General features: G+C 32.9%; 1 protein-coding gene across 3 annotated transcripts in view; it reads left to right on the top strand.

Annotated features, from left to right (window-relative positions):
* The window catches only part of ELP4 (elongator acetyltransferase complex subunit 4), a 247,613-nt gene that overhangs the window by 113,314 nt on the left and 116,475 nt on the right, over positions 1 to 17,824 (top strand). For all 3 annotated transcript variants that reach the window (XM_054512002.2, XM_045893961.3, XM_054512003.2), the window contains exons 8-9: positions 7,029 to 7,137; positions 10,124 to 10,230. In XM_054512002.2, the coding sequence (XP_054367977.1) occupies positions 7,029 to 7,137; positions 10,124 to 10,230 (216 nt within the window). The remainder of the gene's footprint in view (positions 1 to 7,028; positions 7,138 to 10,123; positions 10,231 to 17,824) is intronic.

Genomic DNA, 17,824 nt, shown 5'->3' with positions numbered 1-17,824 from the left:
TGTAGTTAATCTTGAATGTTGGGGAGGACCAGGGGAGAGATTAAATTAGCCTTGTAACCTCTTTCTCTTCCAGGCTGATGATGGAAAATAAAAGCTCTTAGCCACAAAATGTAACACACAGAATTAATATTTAATTAGACTAGCAAATTGTACACTGTGACTGAAAGCTTCCAAAGAGTTGTTAGTGCCACAATTGACCTACAGGTTTAATAATAACTCACTTCTAGAAGCAAGTGCCAGTTCAGCATAGTAGAGCCACTGTAAGAAAGTCCTGAGAGATTAAAATCAGCAAACCAAATGGCAGGCAGGGATTCCTGGGATGGAGCCTTCTGGAAAGCTGGGAGCTGGAATAGCTTTTAAGCCAGGATTCAGATGAGAACAGTGGGTGAAAAAGCTGATCCCTCCTGTTCTGGGAGCTTCTGGTTGTAGGCCAAAATCTTAGAACAGATTTTTACTAAATGTTTTTGCTGCAGCTATTAACTTACATTGAAAATCAAATATTGAATAATTTTTCTGTAAAATTTATCAAATTTTTTATGTAAACATTAATTCTTAATTTCTTACATATTAGTACATAATATCTATAAACTCAGATCATTAGATTATCAGATAGGTTTGGCGCTGTACATCTATGCTGTTTTGCTGTGACATGCTGTTTCCTTGTTCCCTGTATAGTTGATTTATATGGTTCATTTCTATATTATTTCATTACGGGGCATTATGCAGAGCCTGAGAAAGAGATTGTGAAGTCTGTAGCCCAAGAAATATTTTTCTTCAAGGAGGTACATATATCAACAAATATAAAATCAAAGGCATTCTTAATTTTTAAAGGCCTTATATCATAAAAGCAATGCTACATTTGCTTATGCTTAGGATGCAATTAAATTACAAGATAAATAATTGGACCTCCTGGTGAAACATTGGATCCTTATATCTCTGAGAAATTAATCTGGTGAAAAATAGGATGCCATGAATTTGAAAATGTGCAAATGCAGAACAGCCAACTAAAGAAGGAACACCTTACATAATTTATTGGTGTTATCTTAAATAATTAAAGAAAAGCCAGTCATTAGTTAAAAATTCAAGCAGATGAGAACCTTGCCAGCAGAGGGAGTAGTCCTGTCTGCCGTCAGGTTCCCATCATTTTCCCACCTGCCTCAGCTCTTTTCCCAGCCAGTCTCCCATCTGGACCTGGCTCTGTCAGCCTGTTCCTGATGACAGGCTATCATTTTATACTCAATATGGGATTATTCTAAGCTGATTTTAAACTTTAGTATCTTTAACCTACCACTGCATCACAAACATCAGCTGGATGCTCTGTTTGATATTTGGATTTTAGCAATTGTTTTTCCAGGCAAGCTATGAGCTTTTGGACATCTGTGAATTACATTTTAAAGGTTTCAAGTATAAAGTAGTAAGCAACAAATTTCTGATTTAAGAAGTTACCCATTAAACATTTTTAAAAAATACAAATGTTCATATGAATAATATGAAACTATCACTTATGAAAAAATACGTTAAATTAATTTTGAATATTATACCATTATTCTCTTCAGCCTATTCATTACAATATTTTGCTTACCCCATGTATAAGAGTCTTCAGAATATGTAAGATTTTTTAAAATGTTTAATAGAATAACCTATTGAAAAAGAAATGGGAAAAAAAAACTGATGTAAATAAATGTTTTGCAAAGCATGTACTATTTGAGGCCAGTGTAAATGTAGATAATATTTCTGAAAATAGCATCATGTGTTCTTAAAAAAAAATTCATGTCAAAACTTAGAATACCAAGTATTCGATCAGATAGAAATCACAAAAAGATGTGGCTCCATTGCTTAATCCTAGTAAAATTTGACAATTTAGCAATTTATTTTGCCCTTGAGGTTAAGTATATTTGCCATTAGCTCCTTTGTGGATATGTTTTAAAGCATTAGAAAGAGGAATCAAAATATGTTTGTTTTATGATTTCCCTACATAAATACCAGTATAAGATGCTACCAAGAGAGTGTGGTTATAGCTACAATTTTTAAAATTTACACAAGTTCCTCTGTATTTTAAAATTAACTGTGTGAATTTTAATAAAAGTCAATATTAAATCTGGAAAGATTTAATCTAATACCTTCATTAAGGTATTATAATTACAAATATTTATTAGTATAACTTTATTTGATAAAATTATATTCTTAAACTCAAAATAATTATGAACAGAATTATTTTTCCCACTATAAAATATTTTTATAAAATAAAAATTTAATCTACTAGTAAATGACAACTCTGGGGAAGGTGGGGGAAGGTTTGTAAAAAGTTACAGTATAAACAATTTTATTATTTCATAGTCTCAATCCTATAGAATGTAGAACTTAATAAGCATAGAAAAACAAATACCTCATTAAACATCTCTAGATTTATCCTTTTATTCAAATTTTTTTATTACATGACGAAATGTCATAAGTTCTAGTATGTTTGTGTTTTGATGCATATCATTTCTCAGAAAAATAACGTGAGATGTTGCGTAGTATACTTGTTTTTCTTGGGATTCTACCCCCCACCCCACACATACAGACACACATCATGTCACGTAGTAGGTTCAAACAAAGTAATTTGTATCTTTCTTTAACTTTTCAATATTAACTTAATAGTGCTTTTGCACTATTGTAATCCCAAATCTGATGTGTGTGCCATATACTCAAATGGGAGCTCTACTCTTTGTATTGTGTATTTGCTATCTTATTTGAGTAACTCAAGAACTTATTCTTATTTGAGGCATTGCATAAATGCTTTATGTCAACTGATTTTTTCTTGTCAAGCTTCTTAATAATTAAATGATTGGTTAATTACTTTTTAATTCTCTTGTTAAAAATCTTTCCTGGCACTATACTTTGTATTGGTACAAACTGTATCTTTTTATATTGTTGAGATAATTGGGTCAGAGAAAGTAAGAAAACATTCAGGGTTTGAGGTATTCTAATTGTTACTTGGTTACTCTAAATAGGTATCTCAACTATTTTTATTAGAAAATGGAGGGAGCTTATATGGCAGTAGTTGAATTTTATCTCTTAAAGTTCATAGTTTTGGTTTAATGAGCTTTGAATTGCAAGGGAGCATTAAATTAATCTTCATTTATTTAAAATCTATTTAATGGATTTGGCATATCCTAATAAAGAGGTTACCATTATATAAAAGAAAACAGGAAACATCCTATGAAACCAAACAAGAAACAATCAAAACAAGAACTCTGAAACATTTTGTGAAATTAAAATTGGAATAAAAAAATGGACTGGACAATCTGATTTGCCGTTTTTATGTGCAACAGCATTTGACATGATTTAAATCTAAATAATTAATTAAGAAATTGCACTGCAACAGAAAGTTTTAAGAACCTTTTATGTAACTTAATACAATGCTATTTGAGACTGCCAGCAAACTCTTAAAACTCCTGGACACTGGCTCTCTTCTTTTCTGGCTTCCCTCCTAGTCATGTCTTGGCTACTGTCCAGAGCTGACAACTTTCACCCAGGAGTGAAGGGAGATTTGTCTAGTATAGGGAGGATTTTTGAGCCATCCTAGATTTTCACATCCAGATGGGCAAGGAGGAGGGGTGACAGTATCATTGTACATACTTGGGTGATGTCATTATGCCATGCATGAATATAACCATTAATTTACTCCTACTGGTGAATCCTGAATGTCCTTACTCAGATGTTCCTTATTAGAAACTATAATGTAACAACTTCAAAATTAACACAAAAATTACTCAAATTTTATGTCCAAGTAACTGATGCACAAATACCTTGAGGTTCTCCATTTCCAACTACGTATACTGCAGACCAAAGAGGTTTCACATCTTGGCTAATAACATAAAAACACTTAGAATCTGTTAAGATGAGAATATGGAAGTTCCAGTTTCAAGGCCTCTGCTCAGATCATTATGCTAAAGCTTTCTGAACACTGTGAATTATATTTTGACAATTTATTGTCCATAGTGTATTTTCCCTGAAGTGAATTGTGATTATTATGCCTTTGAGGATTTTTAAAGCTATCAATTTTAGATTCTTTTAAGTAAATTTACCTACCTTTATCTGAAAGACCACTTAGTATTCTTTTAAGTAAATTTACCTACCTTTATCTGAAAGACCATTACGATTTGAAAGACCTTTGGACACGAGTAGTTTTAAGATATGATTGTGTCAATATACCATACTCCCTATGAATCTTGGGGGTACAGAAGTAATCTGTAACACTATTTTAGCTTTTTTAAAAATATGTACATTTACATGCCCAAATATCTTTTATGTTTTTATACATCACTGGAATACTGAGTGAGTTTATAATTAAGATAAAGATGATCTCAGTCAGAAACTTAGATGTTATTCTTATATAATTTCCAGTGCTTTTTATTCTATAGACATTTTTTTTCGATATCTGTACAACTTCCACCATCAAGTTTGCCACGTTATGTAACCTATTTTCCAAAACTGCTGCGCAGAAAGTAGTAAGGTCATTCTTAAATATAACTTATTTTTCTTGCTCTAAGACTTCATGAAAGCTTTTAAAATCAAATTTAGTTTGTAGTTAATAACTCTAGTGTAAACCTATGGAACTTAGAAACACAATAAATTAACTATATGAATGAGTTTCTGAGATTTCTAAATCCAGGCTGTATACATCTTTTATTTTGGAATTCATTAGTTTTCCTCTACAAAGTGGATGGTTGATTTTTTAAAATCTTCCATAAATTACCTTAAAAAGAATTATAATGTTGACAAATATTACAGGGTGTTAAGTGGTTTATTAGTAAATTTTAAGGTTAAAGAAAGAAACCCTCTTTGAATGTCAGGTTGTCCATTTAAATATGCAGGACCTTGCTTATATGCTACTAGAATGGAAGACATACTTAAACCTTATAATTTCTATTATTAAAATAATTGAAAAAGCCCTAGTTTATATCACTGCATATCTGAATACTTGAGTTCTAACAAAAACTGACTTTTACCATTTTAGATTCAGATATTTAGATACAAAGGCTTAGTCTTGTATTTATAGATAAAAGGAAATCTGACCTTTTGATTAAGAAATATTGTCAGTAGCCTTTATAAGTGCTTGTTCATCTGAGGGTCCATGACAGGAGTACTCTTCCCAGTTGAGTTTATCCTAAAAGTGAAATGATAAGAGCCTGCTGGTTGTTATCTAAGATTCTTCTTAATGGGAGAACCACATGGTTATTCTTCATCTCCCACTTGTTCTCACCCTCTACAACCAACCCAGCCACACCCCACCCCCACCCCAACATTGTTCAGTACTCAGCACAATGAATCATTTTCAAGTTGACTCATTGTGAACTGTCTCCCAGCTGTTGGAATGTCTGGCAGACATTTTTGTTTGGGTGAAGAATAACTGGCTGAAACCCAACCTGGATGAGTTTGATATAATAGTCTTTGGCTAAAGAAATATTGAGAGGAACTTGTTTATGGCCTCTGAAGCCCCTGTTATTCCTGGAGTAGGACCATCCCCTGTGGCATAGAACTGAAAGTAAGGAATCAATCTGTATTATTTTCTTACCATTGAATGAAAAACTGCCTTAGAAAAAAATAGGCATTTTCAAATTGTTTGTTTTTCTATACTTGGTACCCACATCATTAAGAGTATTAAAGCCAATTAAGGATAATTATTTTTACTGGTTCCTTTTAAGCATACTGATTCAAAGGCTGAAACATTCTTTATACAACACATATTTCTACTTACAGAGGAGTTTCAAATACTGCCCTAGGTATGAGTTAACCAGTCATTTCAGCATAACGTTTAGTGACAGGAGCTACTATGTATTTCAGACTGAGTCAGGTAACATTGACCAGTTTTCTTTTATTTTTCATTCTTATGCAATCCTTACTACAGGACTTAAGAAACAGGAATACCAGTAAGCTCAGTAGTCAGTCGTGTTTACAGGAAGTGAATGTGTTTCATTGTGTTTGGACTTTCCTCTAACAGGGGTCATAGGATCAAACTAAAATTTTCTTAACTGCTTTACATTTCCCATCCTTTTCTAAAGATTATTTTTAAACTGGTAGATATTATGAGTGTATAAAATGGGAGTTTCAAAAGTATAAAATTTTACAAAGAACCATTTTTTCAACTTATCTAGAACTTGAGAGCAAAAATTTTTCTAGGATGTTATAATATATGAAACATTTGCTGACCTATCACCCTGTCAGGGGCTAAAAGAAATACTGAATCTCCACTAAATAAAATAATTCAAGAGAACCTAGAGGGTATTTAATGATTATATTTTAATGATTTTTTTATAGCCATGAAATTCTGAGTATTTTACAACTTTTGCTACTTAAAATGTGACTTTTTTTACACTGTATTATTTAGCAATGTTTTTGGTTCATGTCAGGTTGTATTGGGAAGGAAAGTGTAGACTACTAGTTTAGTGCTAGTCATCTACTCTCTTTTCTTTGCCTTTATTGTTATCCCAGAGCGAAATAGCAGCATCTGGAAGGAGAGAACAGAAGACTCCAGAGCTAGCCATGCTGCAGCCTCTTAGCTGGACCCTTCCGTGATTCTAAAATGATACAGAGGACCTCAGCTGTTACAGGGCTGGGACCTGGTCCCAGTTGACAGCTGATAGCGGGACCTTGCCTTACACATTATACTGTACTATCTACTGCTTCTGAATCCTGATGTCTATCAGATTTTCCAATGGGTAAAGTAATTTGAAAAAGAATAGTGTGTGAGGATAAAGGTAGCCTTGACCCTTAAAACGGAAGAAAAATAATCAATTTATGCTCTCTACCAAAAATAAGAATATTTTCTTCAGCTCTTCCAGTTAGAATAGCACACCTACATGGGCTAGAATTTTCAGTTAAGTGCATATTTTCATCCAGTTTTCAGCCTGTGGTAGCTTTGAATTATTTCTCTATGTTGATAGTTTATCTCCTCTACAATTTGTCACTGAGATGGCATAATGGCACTGAATACATGTTATATTATTAAATATAAAATGAGTGTTTTGTTTCTTGTTTTACAGAATAAAGCAATTATTGCTCGTGTTACAAACTTGTCAGATACAGTAGTTGGTCTGGAATCATTCATTGGTTCTGAGAGAGAAACCAACCCATTATATAAGGATTATCATGGTAAGCAGCACCTTTATAAGGAGAAGAGAATATCCTGGGTTGCCTCTAGAGTACCTGGAAGCATTGTATCCAGTCATAAAATCTACTGTCAAGTAGCATGCGTTTTATTTTATAATATATCTGTTAAATGTTTTCCATTCCTGACCATTCTTTCATGGCAGCTTGTCACCAAACTACATTAAGACTATGGACTGTTTTAACTACTCGAAAGAAGTCAAACCCAAGTACTAAGCCATGCCTCAGTCAGATAAAAATTTTATTGTCCCAGGGACTTAAAGTTGTCATGAAATCAGTTTACTTATTAGCCATGTTTGAAATAAATATATCAATTCTAATAACAACAGCTTTGTATAGTGGTTTATGCTTTACAAAGCCTACCTATATGAAAAATAAAATTCATACTTACTATGTTTTAAAAGCCCTAGTCAATCACATTTTCAGAAAGTGAACATCTTTGATTATATTTGGACTTTGCTCATTTTGTTGTTTGAGTTTTGAGCAAATTTTATAATATTGCCACCCTAGTATAAACACAGGTCACTTAATCAGATTTTAATTTTTTTTGAAGTTTTTAGTAATATTTTGGTCATTTGGTTAATTTGGAGATTTTTTAAAATAAAGGTTCTTACATAGAATCATTGAAATAGGAAAGGTTTAATAGTTTTGCACATCTTAGCTCTAAATAAAATACAGAATATGGGGAATGATAGATTTTTACCTATTTACTTATACTGACTAAATGTCAGTTATTGCTTTTATTTTTGTGGACCTACTGTACTTCCATGGAAACCTCTAAAGACTGAATATCTTATTTGAAGCCTGCTAGAAGATTATATAAGATTGTGATTGCAGGACTTTGACAATTTCTAGAGTCTACAAAAAAAAAAAAATTATAAGATACTTTATATGATAACCACCACTGCTTTGAAGTCAACATACAATCTTTTAAAAAGTAATAAAACAGCACAATCTAACAATCAAGTATTTTTTAAAGGCTAGAAAATATAAGCTATGAACAAAAGCTACATAAAATAATTTGCCTCATGATTATTAACTTGCATAACTGTATATGCTATATGCCCAGAATAACCCTATGTATAATTATTTAATCCATTATTGTCACTATTATAGGAAGAAGACTATTAAGATTAAACTATTTCTTTTTTTTTATTTATTATTGAGCTATAATCGACATACAACATTCTATTAGTTTAAGGTGTACAAAGTAATGATGTAAGAGATGTATGTATTATGAAATGATCACCACAGTTAAGTTTTGTTAACATACATCACCACACATAGTTTACAATGTTTTTTCTCTAGTGATGAGAACTTTTAAGATCTCCTGTCTTAGCTACTTTCAAATATACAACACATTATTGTTAAGCATAGTCACCATGCTGTACATTACATTCCTAGGACTTATTTGTCTCAAAACTAGATAAACTATTTTTCAATTTTTATTATTTCTGCTTTCTTTTAAAACAACTCAAGTTAAATATTACCTTAATAAATTATATCTGAATATCATTTGTAAGTATTATGACCTAATAAATTTAGTAAATTGTATTTTATATTCTGACAGTTATTTTGATTAAAACATTTCAAGGGTGAAAGGCTATGATGTTTTGTGCTGAAATCTCTGAATCGATAAATTATTACCAACAGATTAATGAAGGGTTTTGACGACAGGTAGCATTTCTGTTAATAAGAAGGACCTGATAAACTGTATTCATTCATTGTGTAAGGCCTCCTGACTTAAGAGCTAAACCAGCATATATATATATATATAAGAGCTAAACCAGCATGTATATATATATATATACACACACCAAGGTAAAATGAGGAATGTGCAAGTGAAAGTCTGGTGTGCTCGTTTCTAATGTATTTTACTAAGTAGCTCTGTCTAAGATATATTTAATCTGTATCTAAAAGCTGTCTTCTTAACATATTTTGCATTTTTTTAAGTTTAATAAATCAGGTATTTCAGTGAATTATTTTTGAAGAGGCCATTTTGAAAGTTAAGCACCTAGAGGTTTACCCTTTGAAGCTAAAATGAATACATACATTACTAAGCATTCAAACACACGCACAAAAGCAGTTCTTTAAATAAGATGCATCTCATTTGTTCAGATTTGGATTTGCCTTCTTCCCCCATGTTTAGAGATCAGTGTCTTTGGGATGATGATTTTAAATATGGGCTGAGTCAGGCAGAGAGATGCACTGAAGAATCTTCCATGTCTTCATCTGTGGCAAATGACCCCGAGTTTAGTCAGAAACTGCATTAAGCTGCACAAAAGGCATCCAGTGCCCTTGTCAGAAAAAATTAGCAAGTGTTTCTACTGACAAGAGGCCAAAGCTCACGGTTTACCTAGCACTATTACAAAGCTTATAACAGCTACACAAAGGTCTAACATGCCACAGAAATGAGGGTCTTGGAATGGCATAGGGGTTAAAGTTTGATCCTAGAGTGTGCTCTGAAATGTAGTTTTCTTCAGTGGTTTGCTCAAGTCATTAATAAGGTACAAAATGAAATACTTTTCATTAGTGCTTCACTGGTTATCAGTAACCCATAAGCCTTGTTTTGCTGGCTGCTTACTGGTGCATTTAATAAAATAAAGATCACTCAGTGGTGCCGTGGGCAGCATGCAAGGTGATAGCCATATTTGCTTACTGTAAATACAAGAGAAAATCACACACAAACCGGCTGTAGTTTTGACAAGTATTAAGATCCCTCTTTACATCTGTACTTCTGTACCAAAATGCAATTAGTTTTCCTCGCACAAGGATTTCTGTTTATCTTATTCTGCTTGATTACTTGAGTATAATCACACCATTTGCTTCATTGCTCCTGGTAGTAAGCTCCAGTTTTAAAAGGGGAGGATGCTTGTGTGTAAATTTACAGGATTCTGCTGTAAGACTCTTAATTTATGCACTAAGACAGTGTTTTTAAAAAAATTTTTTCTTTTAATTTCCTTTTCACAAGGTTTGATTCATATTCGGCAGATTCCTCGGCTTAATAACTTGATTTATGATGTATCCGATGTCAAAGACTTAGCTTTTAAATTAAAAAGGAAGCTCTTCACCATTGAGGTAAGAGAGAATTTTTGTATTTTAGTTCATGGACTTGAGGTTAAATAGTCTATGTGTGTATGTATGTGTGTGTGTGTGTGTGTGTGTGTATATATATATATATACATATATATATATGGGTTTTTTTTACTTTAATGAAATTCTTAGAAGGTGTTTCCTGCTAATATTCTTAAGTTCTTTTGGTGTAACAAAATAATGTTTTTAGACTATCTTATTTTTTTCTCTTTTAATGGCATATCATTAGAGTATAGCAAAAAATGATTTTGTTTTAAACGTCTATTCAAAGTAAGCTCCAAACTTACATGGTAAGTATGACATGCGTATTTCCAAGGCTTTCAAAAGCATATTTAATTAAATGTTAATGAGCTGTGCTTATTTGTGTGTGGAATGTGAATGCTACCCACAATTGTGTATGGCTAAGAAAAGAGGATCCTTATCTATATTCTAAAAGCAGTTTTCTTTACTATTAGTGAAATCACCTTTCCGCTTTCCATGCTGAACAAAACAAAGTGTAATTTACACCAGTGTCTTTAAGTAAATTTTCTACAAAACTTAAAACTTTTTTTGTGACCTTTATGCAAGCAGTTGTGACAGAAAGTAGTGGTACAAAAGATTTATTTCAACTTAATCTTGCTAAAGAGCAAATGAACATAGCACTATTAAGCAATTAGAGTTGATGTATTTATTAACGAAATAAATGCCCAGGGAGAGATGGCTTTTGGGTGATGTGATAGTTATCAGTATAGTCGGTGCAATTTTTTTTAACAAAGACATAAAACAGCCAAGCAGCCTTGACAAACCATTTTGTTTAATCTCTTTTCAAATGAAAAGCTCTTAAGCAGGCCACTTGTCTTAACTGCTTGAAACCATAAAAAGAGAGAATTGCCACCAATAAATTAGCATATTTTTAACTTCATCACCAAATGATGGTCAATGTGGCTTGGCACTGCTTTGGTGTTTGGGACTTCACCCTTAAGTGACCACTTTGGCCCTTTTTTGACCCTCTGCCCTCTTTAGCTGGCCACTTGATAAGGTAACTTCATGGTTCTCCCTCTTTTTCTCTTTCCCTTCACATTTGCAAGTAGCACTAACCTATAAATCATTGTAAGGGCCCTATCCAGTGACAAATTAATGTGCCCTCCTCCTAATTAATGGTCATCAATGTCCTTAATTATCTAATCCTATTGAGAGCAGTTAATAGTTAATCAGGCAGCCAGTTCTTCAAGCAGGTCATCTCTGCAGGAGTGTTAGAAGTTTCTCATCTGGAGATACTCCCTTCAAAAGCCACTTAAAGCCAAAAGATAGAGAGTGTAGAAATACTGATTCTTGAGCTAATTTGCTTTAGTTCTCAAAAGAAACCATTGAAATGGAACCCAATGCTGTAATTGTTCAAACTTTGTTTCAGTTTTTCTGATAGAATACTAAGAAATTTACCATTATTATTTACCAATTTTAAGCGATATTTTGCTTAAAAACTTTAGAGGCATAAAGTTATAGTTAGTGTCACAAGGAAAGCATGCCTCATCATTTTCTTTTAAGTTGAACTTATATTTTTAATGAAAAATGGGTTTTTTTTTTTTCCTCTGTGCAACACCTTTCTCCCAAATGAGTATTCTGACAAGCAGGTCTAAGGTATCTTGTCTATCATCATACAAACTAAGCAAGTAGATTCCCTAGTGAAAATCATATTGCACCCAGAGAAAAAAGTAGCACTGTAGTGTGAATCATGTTTATTCTCTTTCTCTTTCTCTCTCTCTCTCTCTCTCTCACACACACACAGAGAACACAACACATATATGCACACACACACTGGGTCTTATTTTGGGTGTGAGGAGGTAGAAATAAAGGACTTAAATAATGTCAAGTGGGACCTCTCCTTTGAATAAACTTGGATTCTAATAAAGTGACTATACTTTACCATTGGAGCTGATGTGAGATCTTTTATAAACCACATAGGTTTCTTTTCCATTTCCTCTCTTCTATTCCCAACATTCTGAACTAAGAGAACAATTATAATTGATCACCTGTGGTTTGGAAACAGTATTTGAAAACAAAACACAAATAGATGGTTGGTTTTTAAAAAGTTAATATTTAATACGGTTGATCAAATCCTTTACCTTTTTGGCTTATAACCTTCATCTTTTTTTTATACATAGAAATATAGGTGCAACACATTCCAAATAATTTATTCTATCCAGTGACAAATTAATGTGCCCTCCTCCTAATTAATGGTCATCAATGTCCTTAATTATCTAATCCTGGACATCAGGATTAGATAAGATAAATTAAGTCCTAACACAGGACTCTGGACATCATAAAATAGGAAAAAATAGGAATTCAAGAACGAAACAAACCTAATAGTAGCATATATAGATATAATTATAACAAGATAAAATCATGCGGTTCACATAAGACTAAATGATTTAAATACAGCATTATACCTTATAAAATGCATACCCAACAGATAGCAAGTCTTTGGTAATACATTGTAGAAATTGGAAATTGGAAATGAGAGGATTCCTTTATTGGGGGGAAATTATGACATGACATTGTTTTAATATGCACAACAAATGTTTTTATTAAAACTGATACCAAAAAAAGATAATAAGATGTATACTCTACTAGTCTGTAAAGTGTGAGACTCTAATATAGCAGGCACTGAATCTGTGTTTTACTTTCAGAAGAGAAAGGTGGTTTAGCAGGTAAAGCAGAAATAAGTTTTCTGATTCCATACAGGTAGATCTGTTACATGATGGAATTTTCTGTCAGTCACATGGTCTCACATGGTTGGCATGTTTGGAAACAAGGAGCAAAAAAAAAAAAAGAAATTACCCTTATTTCTATTTTTAGGGTACCCGTTCTTTGATTTATTAAATACTCTTTTTATATATGAAAACTGAAATTTTTTTTTTTTAACTGACAGCCACCAAGGGCCTCTAGTAAGTAGAGCAGCTCTAACCAGCAGTCTTTAATTTCTTTGAGTGATTTGGAAAAGGCAAAAGAATATTTCTTTCTTCTTGGGCTGTGTATTGGTATTATTCATATTCAAGTGGAAGTATTTATCTAATCACAGTAAATTTTTACTAATACCTAGTATTCATCAGCTATGAAGCTCTATAAATGAGGCCCTCTACAAAAACCATAGCAGAATCATATCTATAGTAATGACACTAAAATACTGGCATGCATTCTGGGTAAGTAAAAGAGAAAATTTAAGGTTGATTCAGTCTGGCTTCAGGTTAAAAAAAAAGCTTTCCAATTCTTTGAAAATTTTTAATCCTTGTAAACTGTACATGGAAACTCTCTAGCATGTTTGATTAACCACGACATACTACTTATTCCTTGGCTTACCACATAACCTTTTTTCAGTCATAGTAAGATTTATTAAGCCTTTATTGTGTACCAGGCCCTCTACTGGCTTACTTATACCTTCTATGTAGTAATTGAATGTTTTATAACAAAAGGCTTTACTAAGATATAATAATAGACTCAATGTATAGAAACTGTGTCTTTTTCATCTTCATATCTATCCCAGAACTAAGAACAGAGTCATACACTTAGCAGGTATAAAATCTTTGCTGAAATATATGTATATAGATAAGTTATGGAGTTTGAAAAATTATCCAAATAATACAGCTATAAATATTATGTAAGCTCCACTGGTCAGGTGACATATAAACACTACTTTCTCCATTAAGTTCCACAAGAAATGTAACTTAGGTACATAGCTTCACTTCCAACCTGAAATAACCACTTAGACTTGTGGTTTTTTTTTCCAGTTTCTGTAATTTTTGCTTCTCTAATGCTGGGATCATCATTAACCAGTTTTTTTCTTTATATTAGTAATTATGATGTAATTGTAATACCTAAACAAGTAAGATTTGGTAGGATTTGAAATGTGGCTTCATTTAATTTGATGATATCATAACAGCAAATTTTCAAAATAAGGATAAACAATACTTATATAGGCTTTAATTGGTCCAAAAATAGTAATTATCATAAATAGTATATTTATATGGGTCTTGCACATTAAATGAATATTGAGAGTCCAGAAAATCAAAGTAGATTAAGTTTTCTCAAGATAGTCTTTAATACTTTGCCCCTAATTCAGAACACAGGACTCTGGTACCTCTCCAGTCATCAAGAACTTTTTCTCACAGAAGAATTGATAAACCAGTATCTATTAAGTAACAACTATTTTTTGATGCACTTACTTAGAAAATTCATTCTTAAGTATTAAGATCAAAATATTATATGCCATCAGTATAAGTTAGCTTTATATAGTACTACAATATACTTGATATGGTTCAGCAGAATTATTTGAAATTTTTACATATTGGAAAAGCATAAACTCTTGTAGTCACTATGACAATGTTGGACAATGTAGAGTTGCATGATATCTTTGGTCCTAGGTTTCCTTACTTCCCTACATTTTGTATCAATAGCCTTTCCAGTTTTAAATGGGAAGTAGAAAGGTGACTGTTTACTATACTTAGAGGTAGAGAGGAGAGTTGGTTGACTTATTTGTCAATTAACAATTATGTCACTAAAAAAAAATAATGGAAACATAAATGTCTGACTCAAGAACATTAAGTTGTAGCACGATATACCTTTTCTGATAATGATGCCCTCCATAAATATTTAAATATTCACTTCCCAGATATATTGCAGTTAGCAAAAGAAAATCAAAGTGGAACATAGGCATCTGTTCATATAGATCAAATCGTTTGTCAAAAATAAATTCAAATTAACATTCTTTAACAATGGAAATGTCATCTTGTACATGTTTACATCTTAATATATTCATTGTATTACCATCCCCATATTTACACTTTTAATTCCTAAATAAGGTAGACATACAGTAGGGTCATATAGGTTTCACAGACTCTCCAGAAGTTGGTAGTACTGTGCTCTTATATATTCCACATGTCATAGCGAGCCTATCAACAGTGCATACCACCTTAAGGGGAACACAGTTTTGAGACTCTGTCTAATCCTATTTCTTCCCACATTGGAATCTTAATTAGAAGAGATAAGGAAAAAAAAAAACATCATTTAACTAAATTATTGTCTTGAATCTGTAGCAAAAGGTATAATCCGCAATTGGGCCAATTAGTGAACCCCATAGTTAGCTATGCTGCAGCGAACAACTTGATTAGATCTGACACCATCCTAGTTCTCACTGTTGTTTTGCCAGGTATGATGGTCAGACTTCAAAGAGCTTGAGGCATCAGCAGGGCAAGGTTTGGAGGCCAGCTTAGGTCCGGTTGTTAATCTCTCTACTAAAACCACAGCAGCTCTCACACAAAACAAGCTTACACGACACAATCATGCGGTATTAAAGTTAGGGTTGAGTCATGCCAATTTGCCTTTGATTTTTTGATGATTGACCAAAGATGGCTACATGACCAGACACATGCTAAAAGTATACTGATTAGGTAAGTTCCCAAAATATTTGAAGTATTTTTTTTAACTTCCTATATAAATGTTGGGAAAGTTTATCCCCTTTGATCAAACTTCCAAAGGGATGGTACTGTATCGGGGGAAAATGAGTATTTCTTATGGCAGCCCGAATCCCAAACTTTTCACTTACCACTTCATAAAAATTAGTGTTTACATTAATAATTCCTTAAGGAGAATGTAAAAGGAAATTCTTTCTAAGTGGTAAGCTTTTAAAAAATCTATTAAACGCATTAAAAGAAAAAAACATTTTTCCCTGAGTCATTTATGTTCACTGACAGTTTTTCTGAAATTTCTTTATAATTACTTTCCACTTAAATGTTGAGTAAAGTGCCCTTCCATGATGTGATTGCATAAGTGTTCTTTTCTCTGCATTCTGATTTGTTGGAACATTGCAGTAATAGTGACATGTTTCCATTCTGAGAAAAGCCTAAGGCTGCGTTAGTATTATTCCGAATGACTGAAGCTGCCATCTTGCTGACTTTCCCTTAGGCAGCACAGGGCCCGTTTGCTTTTGTGTTCATCTCACATGCTTCCTGTGAGTTGGCCTGGCAGAACATCATTGCTTCATTTGGCAAGGAAGAGTAAATTCATGGTTGGCTATTATGTGTCTTAAAGTTTCCATACTGTCATCATCGCCTGAGATAGTTAAGCTGATACTTTGTTATATCAAATGCATCCTGTTTCTTTGAGAATATTTTTAATTATCTTATGACACCTTGACTGTGAATAATTTCTGTATAAAAATGGCCATTTTATAAATTGAACTTAGAGTCTAATATTTCACATTGCACTAATTTTTATACCAATTCATACTACATTTTTGTCAGGAATATAAAGAAAGCATGTATTTGAATAGCAAGATGGTGGCACAAAGCAAAAGTCTAATATTTAGAATCTTGCCAAATAGTTTTCAGTCCATGAGTCTGTTAAAGATTCTGTGGTACCTATAGTCCAGCAGTCTCACTTTTGAGATCGGATGGTACAGATTCAGCATCGTCTAAGGATACAAAGAGAAAAAAAAAGTCTCTTCTCCTCTTTCCTGAATTTTGCCAATACAAGCAATACATACAAGTATGTATTCTATGGTATGGCTCCAGGAGAATTATATGGCAGTACTTCAAGGATTTTCTTACAGCATTTGTAGAACTGCTATAGCAGATATCACCCAGTTTATATGGTGTTTCCTAAACCACTTCCTGCCACAACGTGCTTTGTATAGTGTCTGAGAAAGACAGAGAAACAGAAAACCAAAAATGATGACAAATCATGGCTATCCTATTTCATCAGCTAGAAGGTGAGAACATATATTTTACTGATATAGCCTCCAAGGTGCCTAGAAGAGTAAGAACACATTATAGAGCTTACTAAATATGGTATCCGTGAGCTTTGTGATTAATATAGGTAACTTTGGGAATACTTTTGTGCCTAAAACATCTTTAGTCCTTCTTCAAGGTCTTTGCACAGCAAATGTCCAGAATGTTCATCCCTCCATCCTTTCATGGCTTTTTCTTGTCACTGGATTGCAGGTTAAATATCTCAATCTCCTTAGAGAGGTCATCCCTGACTGGCCCATCTGAAGTATTTGCTCAGTTATCTACTATCACGTACCCTATTTTAATTCTCAGTGTAACACATATTACTACAATTGATTATCAGTTAGTTTGTTATTTTTCAACATTATTCCCTTACTTGCTGTAAGCGTCACACGATTAGGGACATAGTCTGTCTTTTTTTGTGGCAAAATCCCAAGCACACATGGTAGGTGTTCCACAAATATTTGTTAAATTGTTAAAGTACTATTTTTAGAGAAACTCATGTCTACCATAAGTGTATTTAAAAGCATGTATCGAGTATCTCATTCATTCTCAGCATTGTGTTGGGTACTTCCGTATAGACTACCATATTTAACTCTTATTTGATGCTCACAGGAACCCTTGCCATTGGCATTTTTATGCACATTTTAATGTGAGGGAATATACGGAGTTATGTAACCTTCCCAAAGTCATAGAGCTAGGATTAAATCCCGATCTTTTAACTCCATGTACAGAATTACACTGGAAAGTTAACATGTTCAGGAGCTCTGTTAATTATTACTGATTTAAAAATAAAAAGTTTGAGTGTTTAACAGGGG

This window comes from Mirounga angustirostris, unplaced genomic scaffold (genome assembly GCF_029215605.1).
Source record: "Mirounga angustirostris isolate CCGP_5_RB_7025 unplaced genomic scaffold, mMirAng1.0.hap1 SCAF_13, whole genome shotgun sequence".
In the NCBI taxonomy this organism is placed as follows: Eukaryota; Metazoa; Chordata; class Mammalia; order Carnivora; family Phocidae; genus Mirounga; species Mirounga angustirostris.
The sequence above is the reverse complement of the archived record's forward strand: the minus strand, read 5'-3'. Positions and strand labels throughout refer to the sequence as shown.